Source organism: Salmo salar, chromosome 04 (genome assembly GCF_965601325.2).
Source record: "Salmo salar chromosome 04, fSalSal1, whole genome shotgun sequence".
NCBI lineage: Eukaryota > Metazoa > Chordata > Actinopteri > Salmoniformes > Salmonidae > Salmo > Salmo salar.
In genome coordinates this window covers 48883193-48899391 of record NC_138294.1, presented here as the reverse complement: position 1 = coordinate 48899391, position 16199 = coordinate 48883193, and the positions used below count along the sequence as shown (strand labels likewise).

At 43.3% G+C, this 16199-nt stretch overlaps 2 protein-coding genes across 2 annotated transcripts; both read right to left on the bottom strand.

Annotated features, from left to right (window-relative positions):
* Positions 1-310: 310 nt before the first annotated feature.
* Positions 311-1715, bottom strand: LOC106603189 (small ribosomal subunit protein uS12m). The gene is made up of 3 exons (XM_014196513.3): positions 1575-1715; positions 1408-1458; positions 311-754 (listed from the first exon to the last, which is right to left on the bottom strand). The coding sequence occupies exons 2-3, from the start codon at positions 1454-1456 to the stop codon at positions 369-371; spliced, it is 435 nt and encodes a 144-aa protein (XP_014051988.1). The 5' UTR covers positions 1457-1458; positions 1575-1715; the 3' UTR covers positions 311-368.
* Positions 1716-4305: 2590 nt separating this feature from the next.
* On the bottom strand, positions 4306-8390 carry LOC106603031 (neuronal PAS domain-containing protein 4A-like). The gene is made up of 8 exons (XM_045716246.2): positions 8162-8390; positions 7594-7745; positions 7362-7470; positions 6983-7274; positions 6776-6885; positions 6316-6451; positions 4599-6133; positions 4306-4334 (listed from the first exon to the last, which is right to left on the bottom strand). The coding sequence occupies exons 1-8, from the start codon at positions 8334-8336 to the stop codon at positions 4306-4308; spliced, it is 2538 nt and encodes an 845-aa protein (XP_045572202.1). The 5' UTR covers positions 8337-8390.
* Between the last annotated feature and the right edge of the window lie 7809 nt (positions 8391-16199).

The window sequence follows — 16199 nt, the reverse complement described above, 5'->3', positions numbered from 1 at the left end:
ATCCTGTAAGAGGAGGTCGCACAATCGGCCCAGCATCGTCCTGGTTAGAGGTTGGTTTGACCAGGGGGTAGGCCATCATTGTAAATAAGAATTTGTTCTTAACCGACTTGCCTAGTTAAATAAAGGTTAAAGAGATTTGCTCAATGGTTCTGCTCAATGTGCTCATCTCTGGATATAGCATAGGGGTCTATTGCTGAAGTCCGCAATTTATTATTTCTTTTTATTTACCCTTTATTTAACTAGACAAAAATGAAAAGGGAATTACTGAAACATGGGATAAATCACAAGAGATCAATCACTGGGTCCAAGCCAAGTTTGAACTAAGACATTTATTACACATATACAACAAAAAACATTCCCTATCCCTCTCAGTTATTTTTCTTCTTCACAACATGAGCGCAGTCATATTTTCCCCTGACCACAGTTAGCTTGACTCCTGGCAGGTCCTGTGTCCTGCCCCCCTGCACCAGCACTACATTGTGCTCTTGGAGGTTGTGTCCCTCCCCGGGGATGAAGACCACTGCCTCCTTGCCGTTACTCAGGCGGACTCTGGCACATTTACGATTGGCCGAGTTTGGCTTCTTGGGTTTCCGGATCATTGTCTTCAGGATCACTGCCTTCAGCTGGGGACGGCCGAACATGGCGCTGACGCTCGGGGGAGGGGGGGACGGCTTTCCCCGGCGATGCATCTGATTCAGAGTAGCCATAGTTCTGGAGAGGACAGGTCCGGACCATTGGGAGACAGACTGAGACACTAGTAGGGTACAAAGAGTGAGTATGAGATCTGCTCCAACTTCTAATGTTGAGAGTAAACTGTTAACATAACAGCTCATGTGGGCCTAAACAAGATGCTGAGGATATTCTGAAGTAGGGATAGTCAATCTTCTTTGCAAAGGAGCAGTGAGTGTGCAGAATTTTGCTGCAGCCAAAGGAGTACCATTCAATTTAGAAGCTTATAATCTGGTCTTCAATACAAATACTTTATAGTCTAATCAGCTGTGCTTCCACACACTGGCCTTCACAAGGTAAGATCCCCCACCTCTGCAGGTCTGAAGTCAAGAACATGCATGTCAAGCCTATGCGTTTGCTTTTGGTTTTACTATCCTTGTGGGGACCAGAAGTCCTCACAAGGATAGTAAAACAAGACAGATTCAGACAAGTGTGGGCACTTCACCAGTCCCCACAAGAAAAAATGTTATTTTAGGCTTTGAGGTTAAGGAAATATGGCTTTGAATGGGAATCAATCGTCTGGTCCCCACGATAGTAAAACAAACTTGTGTGTGTGTGTGTAATATGACTATATTGTATTATGTGCCATTAAACTGACGCTTTTATACAAAGCAACTTAGTCGTGCGTGCCAACATTTTTCGGTGCCTGTGCAAAATAGGCAGGCATGATGAAGTTACCTTGCAGAAGTGATGTCAACATTGGTCTCAGACTCCCCAATGACGCCATTCCTGCAAAACAGGCAAATATAGGATTTAGGGGAACCTGTGTGTGTCACATTGTTAACCTTGCAGCTAACCCTACCATTTAGTCCAAAGCCATGCTCTACAGTATTTTCAAATCGTACTTGCTGATTTTCAGTTCCTGTCGAAGGTCAAACCGCCGACGTGTGTCTTTAAAATATATATAAAAAATTACAATAGGGAAAATAAGAAATCATAACTGCTCTCACGCGTATGACCGCAGGAAGTATTTGACATTTTCTTCCGTATTGAGTGCGACGGCTTCCGTTGCAGATTTTTGTAAGAGCACTACTGCCACCTACTGGCCGGTTACACGAAAAAAACACCATGCACATGAGTTGGCCAGAGGATAAGACTATGATTTTGGATCTGATGTCGAACATTTTCTAAACAAGCCCCAAGGTATCCTATATTTTAGAATCCCTGAAATAGGGGTGTGCTGGTGATGGAGGGTAAACAAAAGATGACAGATCTTCATCTCACTAATTCCTTATATTTGATATATTTGTCCATGTTTATAATTGACAGGAAGAAAATAATCTAACAGTTGAGAACCACCACAGGTAGCCTATTGTATACAGGTTTTTTTGCCGGGTGGATATAATTCTTCACATCCATCTACCAGAAAGAGAGGGGAGGCGTTGTTTGTGTGTGAATGTCTATGTATGTGGTTCTGTGTAGAGCAGATGAAGTAGCAAGCGGATGCAAAGCGAGAGAGAAGAGAACAGGGGGATAGATGAGTATGATGTCAATGACTCATAAGGAGATGGTTTCCATGAATGAGGTACGCCTGAATGAACAAGAGAGCACAGATGTGTGAAAGAGGGAAGATGAAAGGAAAAAGCAAATGGCTTGAATGGATGAGTGGGAGGGAAGGGAAAGGTAGAGAGATAACAAGTGAGAGGGAGGGAGGGGGAAAAATGCAAGTCCGTCCTCCTTGTATGTCTTCCTATCCTTTTATCGCTCTCCTGTGTTTCTCTAATTTAGGTTCAGTCTAATTTCGTCCCTCTTCAATTTTCACAAGGATGGAAGGGCAGGAAGGATAGAATGAGAGAGCATTAGAAGTATGAACCTCTTTCATAGAGCTCAGCAGCGCTACAAGACCCAGTGGGTGCAAAGGGCCAGGAGGGTGGACGGTATTTGAGAATTAGGGTAATTTAATATCATTCTAGTTAATATATTAAAGGGTGCATCTGCTTTCCCAGAAGAGTGGAAGTTGTTATAACAGGAAAGAGGGCCCCTTTTCCATGTTAATGCCCACGATTTTGGAATGAGATGTTCGAAAAGCAGGTGTCCACGTACTTTTGGTCAGTGTATGTGTTGTGATAATTGTATTTTGCTCTAGAACCTGTTAGTTCATATGCCTTGACACCGTGATATATAGGCCTAAGGCTGAGACAATAAGAAGACACAGTGGCAGAATAGATTCAACCAGAGCTTTGTTTCATCACAAAACCGGAGAGCAACATCTGTCCGGTGAAGTCCACAAAACATCGCATGTAACAAACAGTTACATGACCTAAAGCATGGTCAATCAAGTCAATGTTTACAACATTTTCAGACTACTTAACAACTATTGATTTAGAACCACAGAGTTACCGCAAGTCGCAAAGATAACAGGCGCTGGCTCCACTATTCCAGCAACATTTAAATTTCAACATCATCTAATCACCTATGCTTAGTCTAATACAGTGTCAACTAAAAGATACCAAAAACGATTTAGTCCAATCAACGTAATCTAAATATGATGTGGCTGTTCATGGTAGCATACTGATTTCTCTCTCTGTGTGTGTGTGTGTGTGTGTCTGTAACTGGACCCCATGCTTTCTTTTACTGTTTCTGTGTGTGTGTGTGTGTGTGTGTGTGTGTGTGCAAATGCAAATGCAGGCACATTCAAGCCTGTTGCGCAGTATGGGATGCTGATTGTTCCCCACAGTCAAGATTGTGTGACAGGCGTCACAATGTACGTCAGAAGTGTCCCTGACTCTCATCACACAATAGAAACCAGAGAATGGCGGAGAGAGGAAAGTCTGGCAGATGGGTTATTTACAGAAATACAGTGTCTAATTCCTCAGTAAGACACAAAGACCTAAAAATATAGATTTTAATTTGCTTTTGATTGGTATCCAAATACATTGGCAACTATAAACAACACATAATGTCCATCACTTATATTAAATATACTAGCTAATGTACTGGATGTACATTTTCTGATAAAATAAATAAATCAGAAAGTGATATAATATATGAATGTACAGAATATATTATCGGTACACTGGTAATACACACTTTTCACTCCACTTTTAGTCATATAAAAAAAAGATATTAAATAGATCACTTAAACACAGTATGTGAAGAGCACATATGCTGAAAGACAACCCATCATGATTTTCAAACCTAAATGCATCCTTTCAACAAAATAAGACCCTAGTCAACCAACATGTAGATCAGTGTATAAACAAGCACTGCATCTTTATAGTTAAAAACCAAACAATATTCTTGTGGTATGATACATTTGTGCCATGTGATCTTGTGTGCTCAAATAAGCCTTCTTCCTCACTATGAGTCAATTTAAATATGGCACTTTAAATTACCTCTTATGAGGTTACTTAGCAATAAAATCAATTCAAAGTAATGCATGTACAACTGAATCATCAGAAAACAGTATTATACAATATTGGATTTTAAGTATCCGAAATATGGATAGGAGAATTTACATTTTCACCTTTCTGAAGATTTTCTTTATACATTTTGCACATTCAGCTTTTACAGGAAAAGCTGCATCTTAAAATATGACAATATGCCATACTGAATGAAGTAAGTCACAGACTTATTTTAAAACGCAGGGTCACGCAAGCTTCCATCTGAAATGAAAGAAAACAACAGAGAAGCGTTAGTTAATTTAGTTCAGCAACCAGTATTATTCACACTGAATTCTTAGTAGTCTCATGCATCTTATACTGTAACATCAAAATATCTGATGAGACAATGAAAACAAATGTATGTGCCAGTAATATAGCCTGCTATCTTATATTAACATATGAGCATGACAAAAAATGGCCCCTTACCTTGGTGAAAGCTTTGTGAATGCATGGTTGAGTGGGAGTTGATACAACTCAAGTTGTTACCCCAAGACGGGGTGAAAGAAGCATCTGCCTCAAACAGAGGTCCCATGTCACCCAGTTCCTCCAGAAAGGACTGGGCATCGGGCAAACCAATGGTGGGGGCCGGATGGACCAAGGCAGAGGCACCCTCCTGGAAGGCTGTGAGAACGATGGCTGATGATGGTAGTGACGATGGAGGCTCCTCTGACACCTCCATATCCATCACCCTGATGACCATCATAGCTCCACCCACTGCCATGCAGTTACACTGCGTTGATTGGACGCTACAGAAATGGTTTACACCAATTGAAGATTCACCTTCGATGAGGTTGGGGTTACACCTTCTCACTGGAGTGAGTGGCGAGCAAGGGGGGGAGGAGTTAAAAGAGGAGGAAGAGGGAGAAGAGGAGCATGAAGAGCGGGACAAAGGGAACGATGAGAGCTCCTCAATTAGGCTCTCAAGTAACATACTTTCCTCATACAGAGAGATATCCTCTCGGCTAAGGGGCGGGTCTAGCCCCCTCCAGGGCTGGCACTCACCTCCACAAGGAGGAGAGGAACTCTGGGATGTGGCCTGAAGGCTGGGTGAAGTCAAGGTGGATGGGGTCACTCCGGGTAGAAGCGGGTCACAGCAAAATCCCTCAGCTAAAGAGCTAATATATTTAGCCAAGAGAGAAATTTCTTCATTCTCTCTCTCCTGCTCTCTGTCTATGGAGAGGAAGGAGCAGTGTGTGGGTGATGTCTCTGGGGTAAGGAGGAGCTCATTCGGAGGGCCACGGAAGGGCCTGTGGGAAACATCCACATACAAAGGCCCCATAATCTGTGGCAGGCCCATGATGGAGCATTCATCTCCCCCAAAACTATTGGTGGTGGGGGGCAGCTTTCTATGAGGCTCTGCTGGGAACAACAGCTCAGGATGATCAGAGGAGAAGGCCTGGGAGAAGGCTGGTGCTCTGAGTGCTGAGGTAATCATTTCATGGGCCATTGGGCAGGACACAGCTGCATTGATGTGAACTAAACTGAGTTGCAGTTGCTCCCCAAAAGGAAAACTGTCACTTTCAAGATGAGGGGTATACGGGGGAGTGCATGCAAACTCCCCCATCTGTTGAGGGTGGGGCATAGTAAGAGGGGCAAGGGGCTCGGTGAGGGAGGAGGGGAGGGGGTCTGAAATATTGGTTAGAGATTGAGAGGTTATTCTCTGAGACAGAATATCAGACGCAGGGTCAGTCAGTGAGGCAGGAGGGTACACAGTGGTTGGCCCAACAGAGAGATGGCTGGACTTTGGTTTCCACTGGTATTGTCCTCCATGTGTCTGGGGGAAATTCTCCTCATCCAGAGATGACAGGCTGGACCGAGGACCATAACCAACTGGCTGCATGGGCTCCTCACAAGCTCTCACACCAGACGTGGCAGTGCTGAAGTCTAAAGAATGTGCAGACAGGCCACTGCTGCTGAAGACCTGGTCTGGACTAGACAGGCTCTGACCAGAACCCAAATACCCAGGGAACTGGTTCTGCTCCAAACACAGCTGCTGGCGTATTGACCACGCCTCTGACTCACTGAGAGAGAGAGAGAGAGAGAGAGAGAGAGAGAGAAAGAGGAAAAGAGACAATCATTATTTGGATCTCACAGATATTGTATTGTATCTATTGTATAGTATATTTTGTATAGTATATATTGTATTGCATCTATTGAGGTTGGAGAGTACACAAATGGCATATGACAAGTGTAGCTGTGGTACCTGATGATGTAGTTGTGGCAGCTGATGGGGTGTTCTCCATTGTTCCGCTGGAGGACCATATAGAGCCAGACCCAGGAGTGGTCTGCTGTTTCCACCTGCAATACCATCTCCACCTGCCGCTCCCCTCCTTCATTTACTGCAGAGACAGAAACATTGCCATCTTCACATCTGCTTACTGGTCTGTCTTCCTCATGTGTTTGTACCAGTGGAGGCTGCTGATGGGAGGACGGCTCATAATAATGTCTGGAACGGAGCGGATGGAACGGCATCAAACCATGTGTTTGATGTATTTGATACCATTCCACTGACTCTGCTCCAGCCTTTACCACGAGCCCGTCCTCCCCAATGAAGGTGCCGCCGACCTCCTGTGGTTTGTATTACTGGTTGTGTTGGAGTGTATGTTAAGTGGCTGTGGTGCTATAGTCTGGTTGGGTAGTTGTGTTATTGTGGGTGTACTCACATAGGATATGGTGCTGTTCAGAGGCATGGGAGAGGTCCCTGGGATGAACCAGGCTGTACCAGGAGCGAGAGCGTAGGGATTCCACATTATAGCCCAGGTACACACTCACACTGGAGGGAAAGGGGGATGACAGAGTTGATAACATACCCCATGTTCTCATGCCTATACACAATTCAAAGTGTTAGAATGAACCAGGCTAATTCTTACCTGTCCTGCGCGTCCCAAAGCCTCATGTCCCTGTTGTGTTGAGAGTGGAAACAAGCAAGCAGGAAGGTGTGCTCAGGGGGTGGGGTGAGGGGGGCACTCTTGGCGATTGTGAGGTTAGACGTTTTTGTCTTCAGAGGGGTGCAGAAACACACCCATACTGGGTTGGAGGTCCAGTATGCAGAGACAGGGCAAGGTGAGGTGAGGCAACGAGCTCTGACCAGCATCAACTTGTTCCCCGCACCTTGCCGCCGGATGAACTTTGTAGTATTGAAGCGACATCGAAATAACCTGTCTAGAGGAGAAAATAGAGATGTAAATTGATGTAATCTGTTGTAATTATAAGAATGGGTAAACATTTGAGTAATAATGGTATGTCTACCTGTATCAGTAGTGGTCATTGGTAGACCTGCAATGTTGCTCCTCATGATGTAGTGGTCCATAGGATTGATGATATCATACACACTGTCGCTCTGGGCAACCAGGTCCACCTGAATGAGAAAAACAAGTTGAGTGACATTGAATGAGACTTTCATAGGCCGATGTAGAAATACTTTCAGTGTATGGTATGTCAAAGTAACAACAGCCACCAGTTTGTAGCTTAGGCTACTCACCATGCAATGCCCGAGGTGGTCTGCGACGTTGTCTGATAGATACAGAAGTTTTCCGTCGCTTGTCAGGAGTAGCATGAAACCGGACAGTTCGTGCATCAGCCCCGAGAGCTCGTGAAAAGACATGAAGTCCATGGTCTCGTCTTGAAGAGCGTCTGGTTTTGGCAGCGAAAAGAAGAGGTCTAACGTTATTTGTGAATATGGTCACTAACACAAAGAAGCACATAAGACATTCTAGTATTTGCATTTTATGCCTCAAACTGGTTGGAGTCACACGCACTCTTTACTCACAGAAACAGACTACCACGGACAGCGCCAAACACTTTCAACACCTCGGACAGCAAAATACTTGTAAGGCCATTATGTGAAAAATAGAACTGTAGCCAAATAATACATTCATAGATCAACTTCTGAATTACAGTGCATGATATGCGGCAGAAGTTGTCAACCATGCACGTTAAACTTTAGTGCACCTGGTGACAAAAACCACAAGAGCAAAAGCAAGCTTTCCCTATTAGCCTAATCACACTTAATGTGAACATATTTCAAAGAACAAAAAGGTTGAACCTACCTTGAACGAAGAATACAGACTTTCTGGTGTACATGCAGGCCAGTGACATGATGTGTAGGTAGGAGAGTCGAGCTTTGTCAGTATCGGAGATGGGCAACAGTTCCTGTAGGTTCCGAATCTCTGCGTTGATTTGGTCCCTCCGAGCCTTCGATGCTCCTTTTGTGGACCGATACATTGTCGCGTGCCTGTCTGAAACAGGTGTCTGAGTTTGGAAGGTTTGTAGAGACGGGGTGTTGTTCTGCCTCTTCACTTCATCTTCATTAGAACGTTATAACTTGATAACTGAATCGTTAAAATGAGAATGACTAGTTTAATAGCTGCGTTTGCATTGTCAATTAATTGTAATTAGTCTCTATCCGTTTTTATTATCTGGTTGCTCTCCCCGGGGGCAGACGGCCGTTAGGGTTACTGTCTATGTTGACTAGTTGTGTCGTGATAATAAAGTCCATGAACGAGGATATTCTTTATATAGGCTGATGGTGGGGTGGAGAGTTGGTTGAGCAACCATAAGTATGAATAGAATTTGAAAGGAGATGGGGAGGGGTTGATTAGCATTGAGGACTGCATGCTCTCTGTCTCTCTCTCGCTCTGTCATAGAAAGCGTCCATCTGTATGTTTCAGCATGTTTTTCTGCATGTACTTAACCTAACAGCATGCGTGCACTGTATGTGCACTGTATGTGTACTGTGAGTGAGTGGATGAGTGAGTGAAAGTGAGTGAGTGAGTGAGTGAGCAAAAGCACAGTGTTGTTTCCAGGTGAACGAAGCAAACGCCTACACACTCCTCCCTTCTCTCTCTGGCGAGAATTCAGCCTTGTACATGTTCCTTGCTTTATTCTTGCCTTGGCTGTTCAGTATATTTTTAGAAAATGGATTTGAATAGAATGTTTTGATTGTAATGATACTCGATTTTTAGTTCCCTCGCTTTTCATACGGAGGTTGAGGTCAGCACAAATTACAGCTAAATTGCAAAGGGTCAAGATTATATTTGTTCATCGAGTTGGAGTTACAGTACATTAGAGTGAAGATAATATATATCCGGTGTTGAAGTCAAACAGTATGCTCTTTTTAGAAATGTGGCATACTGTTTAACTACAACCACCAATAAGACTACAGCCACACACACTTTTTCTTTACTGATGTACAACACGGCTGACTCAACACCGAAGTGTACTGCACTGTGTTGAGTCATGTACTGTACATCTGACCGACTGGATTCTCCTGAAATGATAAAAACACGAATAATCGGATAACGTCAGATAGATTGAGATTTTCTTGGCTTCCATTTGGTCCGGGCCCATGGGACACAGAGGGAACCACTGTTTGACACCCTGAGCTTTATTGTGGGTGGTGTTGAAACCACAATGGTGTTGAGTTATGACACAGCTATTATTCACTGATGGTGCAGGGCTTTGATTCACCCAATTCTTGAATTGCTATTTTTGCTATTTTGTATATAGAGACATTTCCACATGTTATAGCATCTGTAGAAGTATTGGCAAGTTTTTATTTCTTTAACTCAGCATTTATTTCCATCTCTTTCTGTATTAATTCATTCATCAAGCACAAGGTACTTGTCACTTGCTTGTCTCCATCTATGTGCCCATGGCAACAATACTGTGGTTACTTAGTAACCACATTGGTCCACAAATAGAGATGTAAGGAAATGAATTATTCTCAAAAGAGACCATTTAAGCAGGTAGGTGATAACCACACTATTATTTAGAGGCGGATTACAGATAAAGCAAATATGTTGTCAGAGATGTAAAATGCAATTTAAAAAAATCTAATGCAATTTAATGTAGAGCGATATGATTACACGGACCACTGTCATCTCTTCATAAGTTCAGTTTAGGAAGAGCACAGTATGATCTTTCCAGTATAGACAAATTATAGAAAACTCCTCTGTAGAGTTGTCTAAGGTAAAGATGGCACATTTGACTCTAGTCATAATGTGATTACATTTTCTCTGATATGACAAGCTAAATGAAAATACACATACAATCAGTTTTTCACTCATACACACTGTCCTACACTTTTTACATGTGAATAGAAAGATTATTCATATCCGCTTTCATGCATGCATTTGTTAAGTTATGTCAAAGCCCTTCTCTTAATGGAATGATGATGAGTAGGGACTCATGAGGGGTGGAGAGAAAATTACTCTCCACCTGACCCAACTCAATTTCCTCTTCTCTGGACAGGGAATATAAAAATATATTTATTCACAGGAATAAATAAGCCTAGAAACCATTTCACGTCGGCAGATGTTAATAAAAGACATTGGCGGTGAAGCTACAGTATATCACTGGAATATGTTGTGAGGATTTAGCCATTTATTGTAAATATGTTATTATTATGCTCCATATACAAATTAGTCATTGTTCAGGGTCAACAAGATTAATAATAACCTTTTAAGTGCTTTCTGGCAGGCTAATTCACGTTCAGACTAAATCTTAATGTACATTCAGACTCTCCCTCTACCTCAGACCGAGTCTGCTGTGTGATCCCTGTCACCCATGGCATGGCACCCTGTGATGAAATCCTACCAATCCCAGGTGTGCCCTGACAACATGACCCCCTGTACTACCCACCACCCACACCCATCTGCTTCTCCTGCCCACCTACATACCGTCTGTGCCTGGACTCCCTGGCTCTCAGCTCCTACACTGGCGATGCCACAGAGGAATGCCCAACACTCTGGTACAAACATACCAAAACATACTCACACATTATCTCACATGCGCATTCTCATATTCTTATCTTTTATCATTTCTTGTTGCATTGTCGAGAAAGAACCTGCAAGTAACCATTTCCGTTGGACGTATATACCATATGTATCCTATACATACAACTAATGAAACTTGAAAACACAATTTTTGCTGTGCATTCTTTCGTAAGATTTGAGTGAACCAGGATTTCTTCTGAAATACTTGAACTATTCCTTTTTTCACTCAAGGGAATCAGATTCAGCTTTCTATGATTCTGCCACTATGTGGGCGGCAGGTAGCCTAGCATTTAAGAGCGCTGGGCCAGTAACTGAAAGGTCCCAAAGCCAACTAGGTGAAAAATCTATTTTTGCCCTTGAGCAAGGCACTTAACCCATGTCACTCTGGATAAGGCTATCTGCTAAATGTACATTTGTGTGGCAACATACTACTATTTCAGTCCAATGGCCGTGTGTGTGTGGGTCAAAGCTGAAAAAAAACCCTGTTTGTTTAAAAAAGAACCTGATCAAGCAAGAATAACATCCATTTGTCAAAATAATTATTTAGGTAACAGATGAGAACTGTGAATTATGTATTAGGTAAGGGTCAATTCTAAGGTGGAACATTCGCATAATGTCAACCTTTTGAACATGAATATGATGACACGACAATAACATACATTTCTCCAAATCATTTTTTAGGTTACAGATAACTGTGATTCATGTCTTAGGTAAGAGTCAATTCTACAGTGGAGGATTCACATAAGTCCTGTTTATACTTTCTGTTAACATGTGTCCATCGTCCTGATCTTGACCTGATCTTGTCTGTTCACACTTATAAGATCTGATCACAATCAGATCACGATGCATCTTTTAATCGTCTACACTTGTCCAAAAATGTGGGCACAATCAGAATGTGGATAAGATCCAGAAAAAGGCTGCACATTAGAACCAAGTATAAACAGGGCTATGTTGTCAACCACTTAGATTCATTTGAACCCTTACACAGACTCACCAAGACGTCAGATCAACCATTTGGTTGATTTGTGACCGAATTGTACATTTGAACCCGATTGTTGATTTTTGGTTGACATCTGGGTTAAAATGAGACAAAGACTGTGCATGCTGATGACCTCACGCAAATTCAACCAACTAGCCACATCGATGCAACATAATTACATTGATAAATCTGAAATAACAAGGAGACTGTTGACTAAACCAATTGTTACCAACTTTTAAGTTGTAGGCTATTCATTTAAAAGATGTTTAAAAATGTAGCTAGGGTGACGTTTAAACCTGTAGTTAAGGTCATTTGGCAATTTAAAGTAAGATGCTAAACTATGGTAACTGCACGTACTGTAGTGTAATTAGCAGTGTCCCTGGTTTTGAAAGAGTGCATTTATCTGTGTTTGTATTGAAAAGGAAATAAGCAAACGTGACAGAGTGAATGAAAGAGAGAAAAGATGGTCAGCAAGAGAACCCATTATTGGTCCTTAATTAAGCAGAAGAGGTGGTAAGAGAAAGGTTAAGCGTCTGCATGAGCAGGGAGGTGGAAGAGGAACAGCAACTAAAAGAAACATTCACCCAAATGTTGGCTTCATCTCTTTTCATTTTAGTAACATGAAAAAGCAAACATAAGTTGTAAAAAAAAAAAAAAAATAAAAAAAAAATGAATAGGAACAAGCAATGTTAATTCTTTACAATTAAGAGTTAACTATCTGGAGAACAGTTAGGATGAGAGGAGAGCAAGAGAACGACCCTGATGGAGAGAAAAATAACACAGTATGACATGGGTTGAAATGGTAGCTTTGAATGGATGTTTTTATCAGTTGCCTTGGTAACAAGATAATGGACCCTCTTGGCTAGTCTTTTGTGGAGCAAGAAACTATTGAAAACATGATGCACACTGCAGAGGCTAGATTCCAGGGTGTGCCAGTGTGCCATGCGTGCGTGTGTCAGAGGAGGCTGGTGAAGGGAGGACAACTAATAATAATGTCTGGCATGGAATAAATCGATCAGTATTAAAAACATGTTTGATATGTTCCATTTATTCCATTCCAGTCACGACAAATGAGCCGTCCTCCGATTTAAAGCGTCACCAGCCACCACTGGTCTGCATGCGTGTGCATGTGTGTTTGTGGTGACTCACAGAATTATGGAAGAATGGTTTTACAACTTGCTTTGCCCCGGGCAGATTTCTTTAAGATACATGTATAGTAGTAATGTGTCTGAGAAATGTTCCTGTCTCATGTCCTTAACAGTTATTCTCATCTCACATCTGTCTCCCACTCTCTATTTCCGTTTCCTTCTCTTTGCTCCATCTGTCTCCTCAGATGGTCCTACAAAGACAGACGGTCGTAGGGCAGAGCAAGTCTGATAAATCATGAGGGGGTTGACAGACACCATCTCCAGGTTGTACTCTTCGGGGCCGGTCACAGCACGGGCCTGGACCATCATTGCACTGATGTTGTTCGTTTCCTGTGAAAGGATAGTGGGAGGTGTAGTGGTAGTGTATGTATGTGCAGGGCTGAATCATTTTAACTCGGTATTCTGTCTTCAAAACCAGTCATATTTGTTCCCCTACTACTGTAGTAGGCAGTATTAGATGTTAGGCCTTGATAGGTATTTTTGTGTAACATGCAGACATCTAGGCAATCTAGATATTCATATTTCTACCGGCATGTCACCTGTTCAACTAGAGGCTGAAAAAACCTCCAGATCGCGTTTACTGCACACACAGATGCAGACAAAGTTCTCCCTCACCCTCTATTTAGAAAATCTGACCATATCCTGCCGATTCCTGCTTACATGCAAAAACTCAAACAGTAATGCGCTCAATACTGAAGAGGTCAGATGATGCAGATGCTAAGCTACAGGACTGTTTTGCTAGTACAGACTGGAATATGTTCCGGGACTCATCCGATGGCATTGAGGAGTACATCACATCAGTCACTGGCTTCAATAATAAGTGCATCGATGACGTCGTCCCCACAGTGACCGTATGTACATATCCCAACCAGAAGCCATGGAGGCAACATCCACACTGAGCTAAAGGCTAGAGCTGCCACTTTCAAGAAGCATGACACTAACCCGCGCTTATAAGAAATCCTGCTATACCCTCAGTTGAACCATCCAACAGGCAAACCGTCAATACAGGACTACAATACTGGCTCTGATGCTCGTCGGATGTGGCAGGGCTTGCAAACTATCACGGATTAAAGGGAAACCCAGCTGCGAGCTGCCAAGTGATGCAAGCTTTCTAGACGAGCTAAATGCCATCTATACTCGCTTCAAAGCAAGCAACACTGAACCATGCGTGAGAGCACCAGCTGTTCCAGACGACTGTGTGATCATGCCCTCTGTCGCCGATGTGAGTAATACCTTTTAAACAGGTTAACATTCACAAGGCTGCAGGGACAGACAGACTACTAGGGCATGTACTCAGAGCATGCGCTGACCAGCTGACAAGAGTCTTCACTGACATTTTCAACCTCTCCCTGACCCAGTCTGTAATACCTACATGTTTCAAGCAGACCACCATAGTGCCCAAGAACGCCTAGGTAACCTGTCTAAATGACTATCGGCCCGTAGTACACACATCTGTTGCCATGAAATGCTTTGAAAGGATGATCATAGCTCACATCAACACCATCATCTCAAACACCCTGGACCCACTCCAATTTGCATACCGCCCCAACAGATCCACAGATGATGCAATCGCAAGGCCTCGTAGGACTCCACAGGCAGGGTGGCCACTGACTGGCTGGAGGGTTCAGGGGCGGTGATGACAGAGGCAGAGCGTGGGAGACACAGGTAGCTGCTATAGTGGTTAAAACACTTCATCTCCCCCCGGCAGCCTTCTGGTCTCACACTCATTGATATGCGAAAGATAAATGAGACAGAAGATAAGTGAAAAAGCCAGTACAGTGTGACACCATCAGATCATCAAGCACAGTGACAGAACTTTCATACACACCACTCGCTGTAACATTACAACAAAAATAAACCACCCACCTTTACAGTGCTGACTCTGAACAGCCCACTCATAACCATCTGTGCATTCCATATATATATATATATATATATATATAGAGCGAGAGAGAGATTGCAGTGTTGACTGTATGCTTTCTCTGAAGTAAAGTGTGTCAATGCTAAAGTGCCATAACCTGCATGCACATAATATTACAAGAGGGACTCCGGTACATATGGAATGACTGGGCATTGTTATCGAGAGAGAGGCATGAGCTGGCTTTCAGTGGATAGTGGAAAAAAAAACAAGCAACGAAAAAGTAATGATAAGGAGGAGAAGTGAAGATTGACATTTCTTACCGTGAGGCCTTCACCTTCTGGAGGTGACTGAGACTTTGTACGGTGGAGGAGACAAACTCACACACGTAACACAAATGTTCCCTGCATCCTCACTCCTACACACAAGCAAACAAACAGAGAACCAGTAGCGGACACACAAACAAATGCTGCAGAGTCACTCGATCACAAACAAACCCCTCTGTCAGTCATACATAAATGTACAGGCAAACCCCAACAACACGGAGAGAGGAAGCGGAGTGCTATTCCAGAATCTGTGAGAAACACAAAAAGAGAGAGGAGTTAAGGCTGCCGACCCAGACGGCATCCCTAGCAGCGTCCTCAGAGCATGCGCAGACCAGCTAGCTGGCGGACATATTCAATCTCTCCCGATCCCAGTCTGCTGTCCCCACATGCTTCAAGATGGCCACCATTGTTCTTGTACCCAAGAAGGCAAAGGTAACTGAACTTAATGTCTATCACCCCATAACACTCACCTCTGTCATCATGAAGTGCTTTGAAAGACTAGTCAAGGATCATGTCACCTCTACCTTACCTACCACCCTAGACCCACTTCAATTTGCTTATCGCCCCAATAGATTCACAGACGATGCAATCACCATTACTCTGCACACTGCCCTATCCCATCTGGACAAGAGGAATACCTATGTAAGAATGCTGTTATTGACAATAGCTCAGCATTCAACACCATAGTACCCTCCAAGCTCATCATTAAGCTTGAGGCCCTGGGTCTGAACCCTGCCCTGTGCAACTGGGTCCTGGACTTCCTGACGGGCCGCCCCAAGGTGGTGAAGGTAGGAAACATCACCTCCACTCCGCTGATCCTCAAGATTGGGGCCCCACAAGGGTGCGTGCTCAGCCGCCTCCTGATCACCCGACTGCGTGGTCAAGCACACATCCAATTCAATCATCAAGTATGCAGACGACAACAGTAGTAGGCTTGATTAGCAACAATGATGAGATTACCGGGGGCAAACCCGCCCTCCAGGACACCTACAGCACCTGA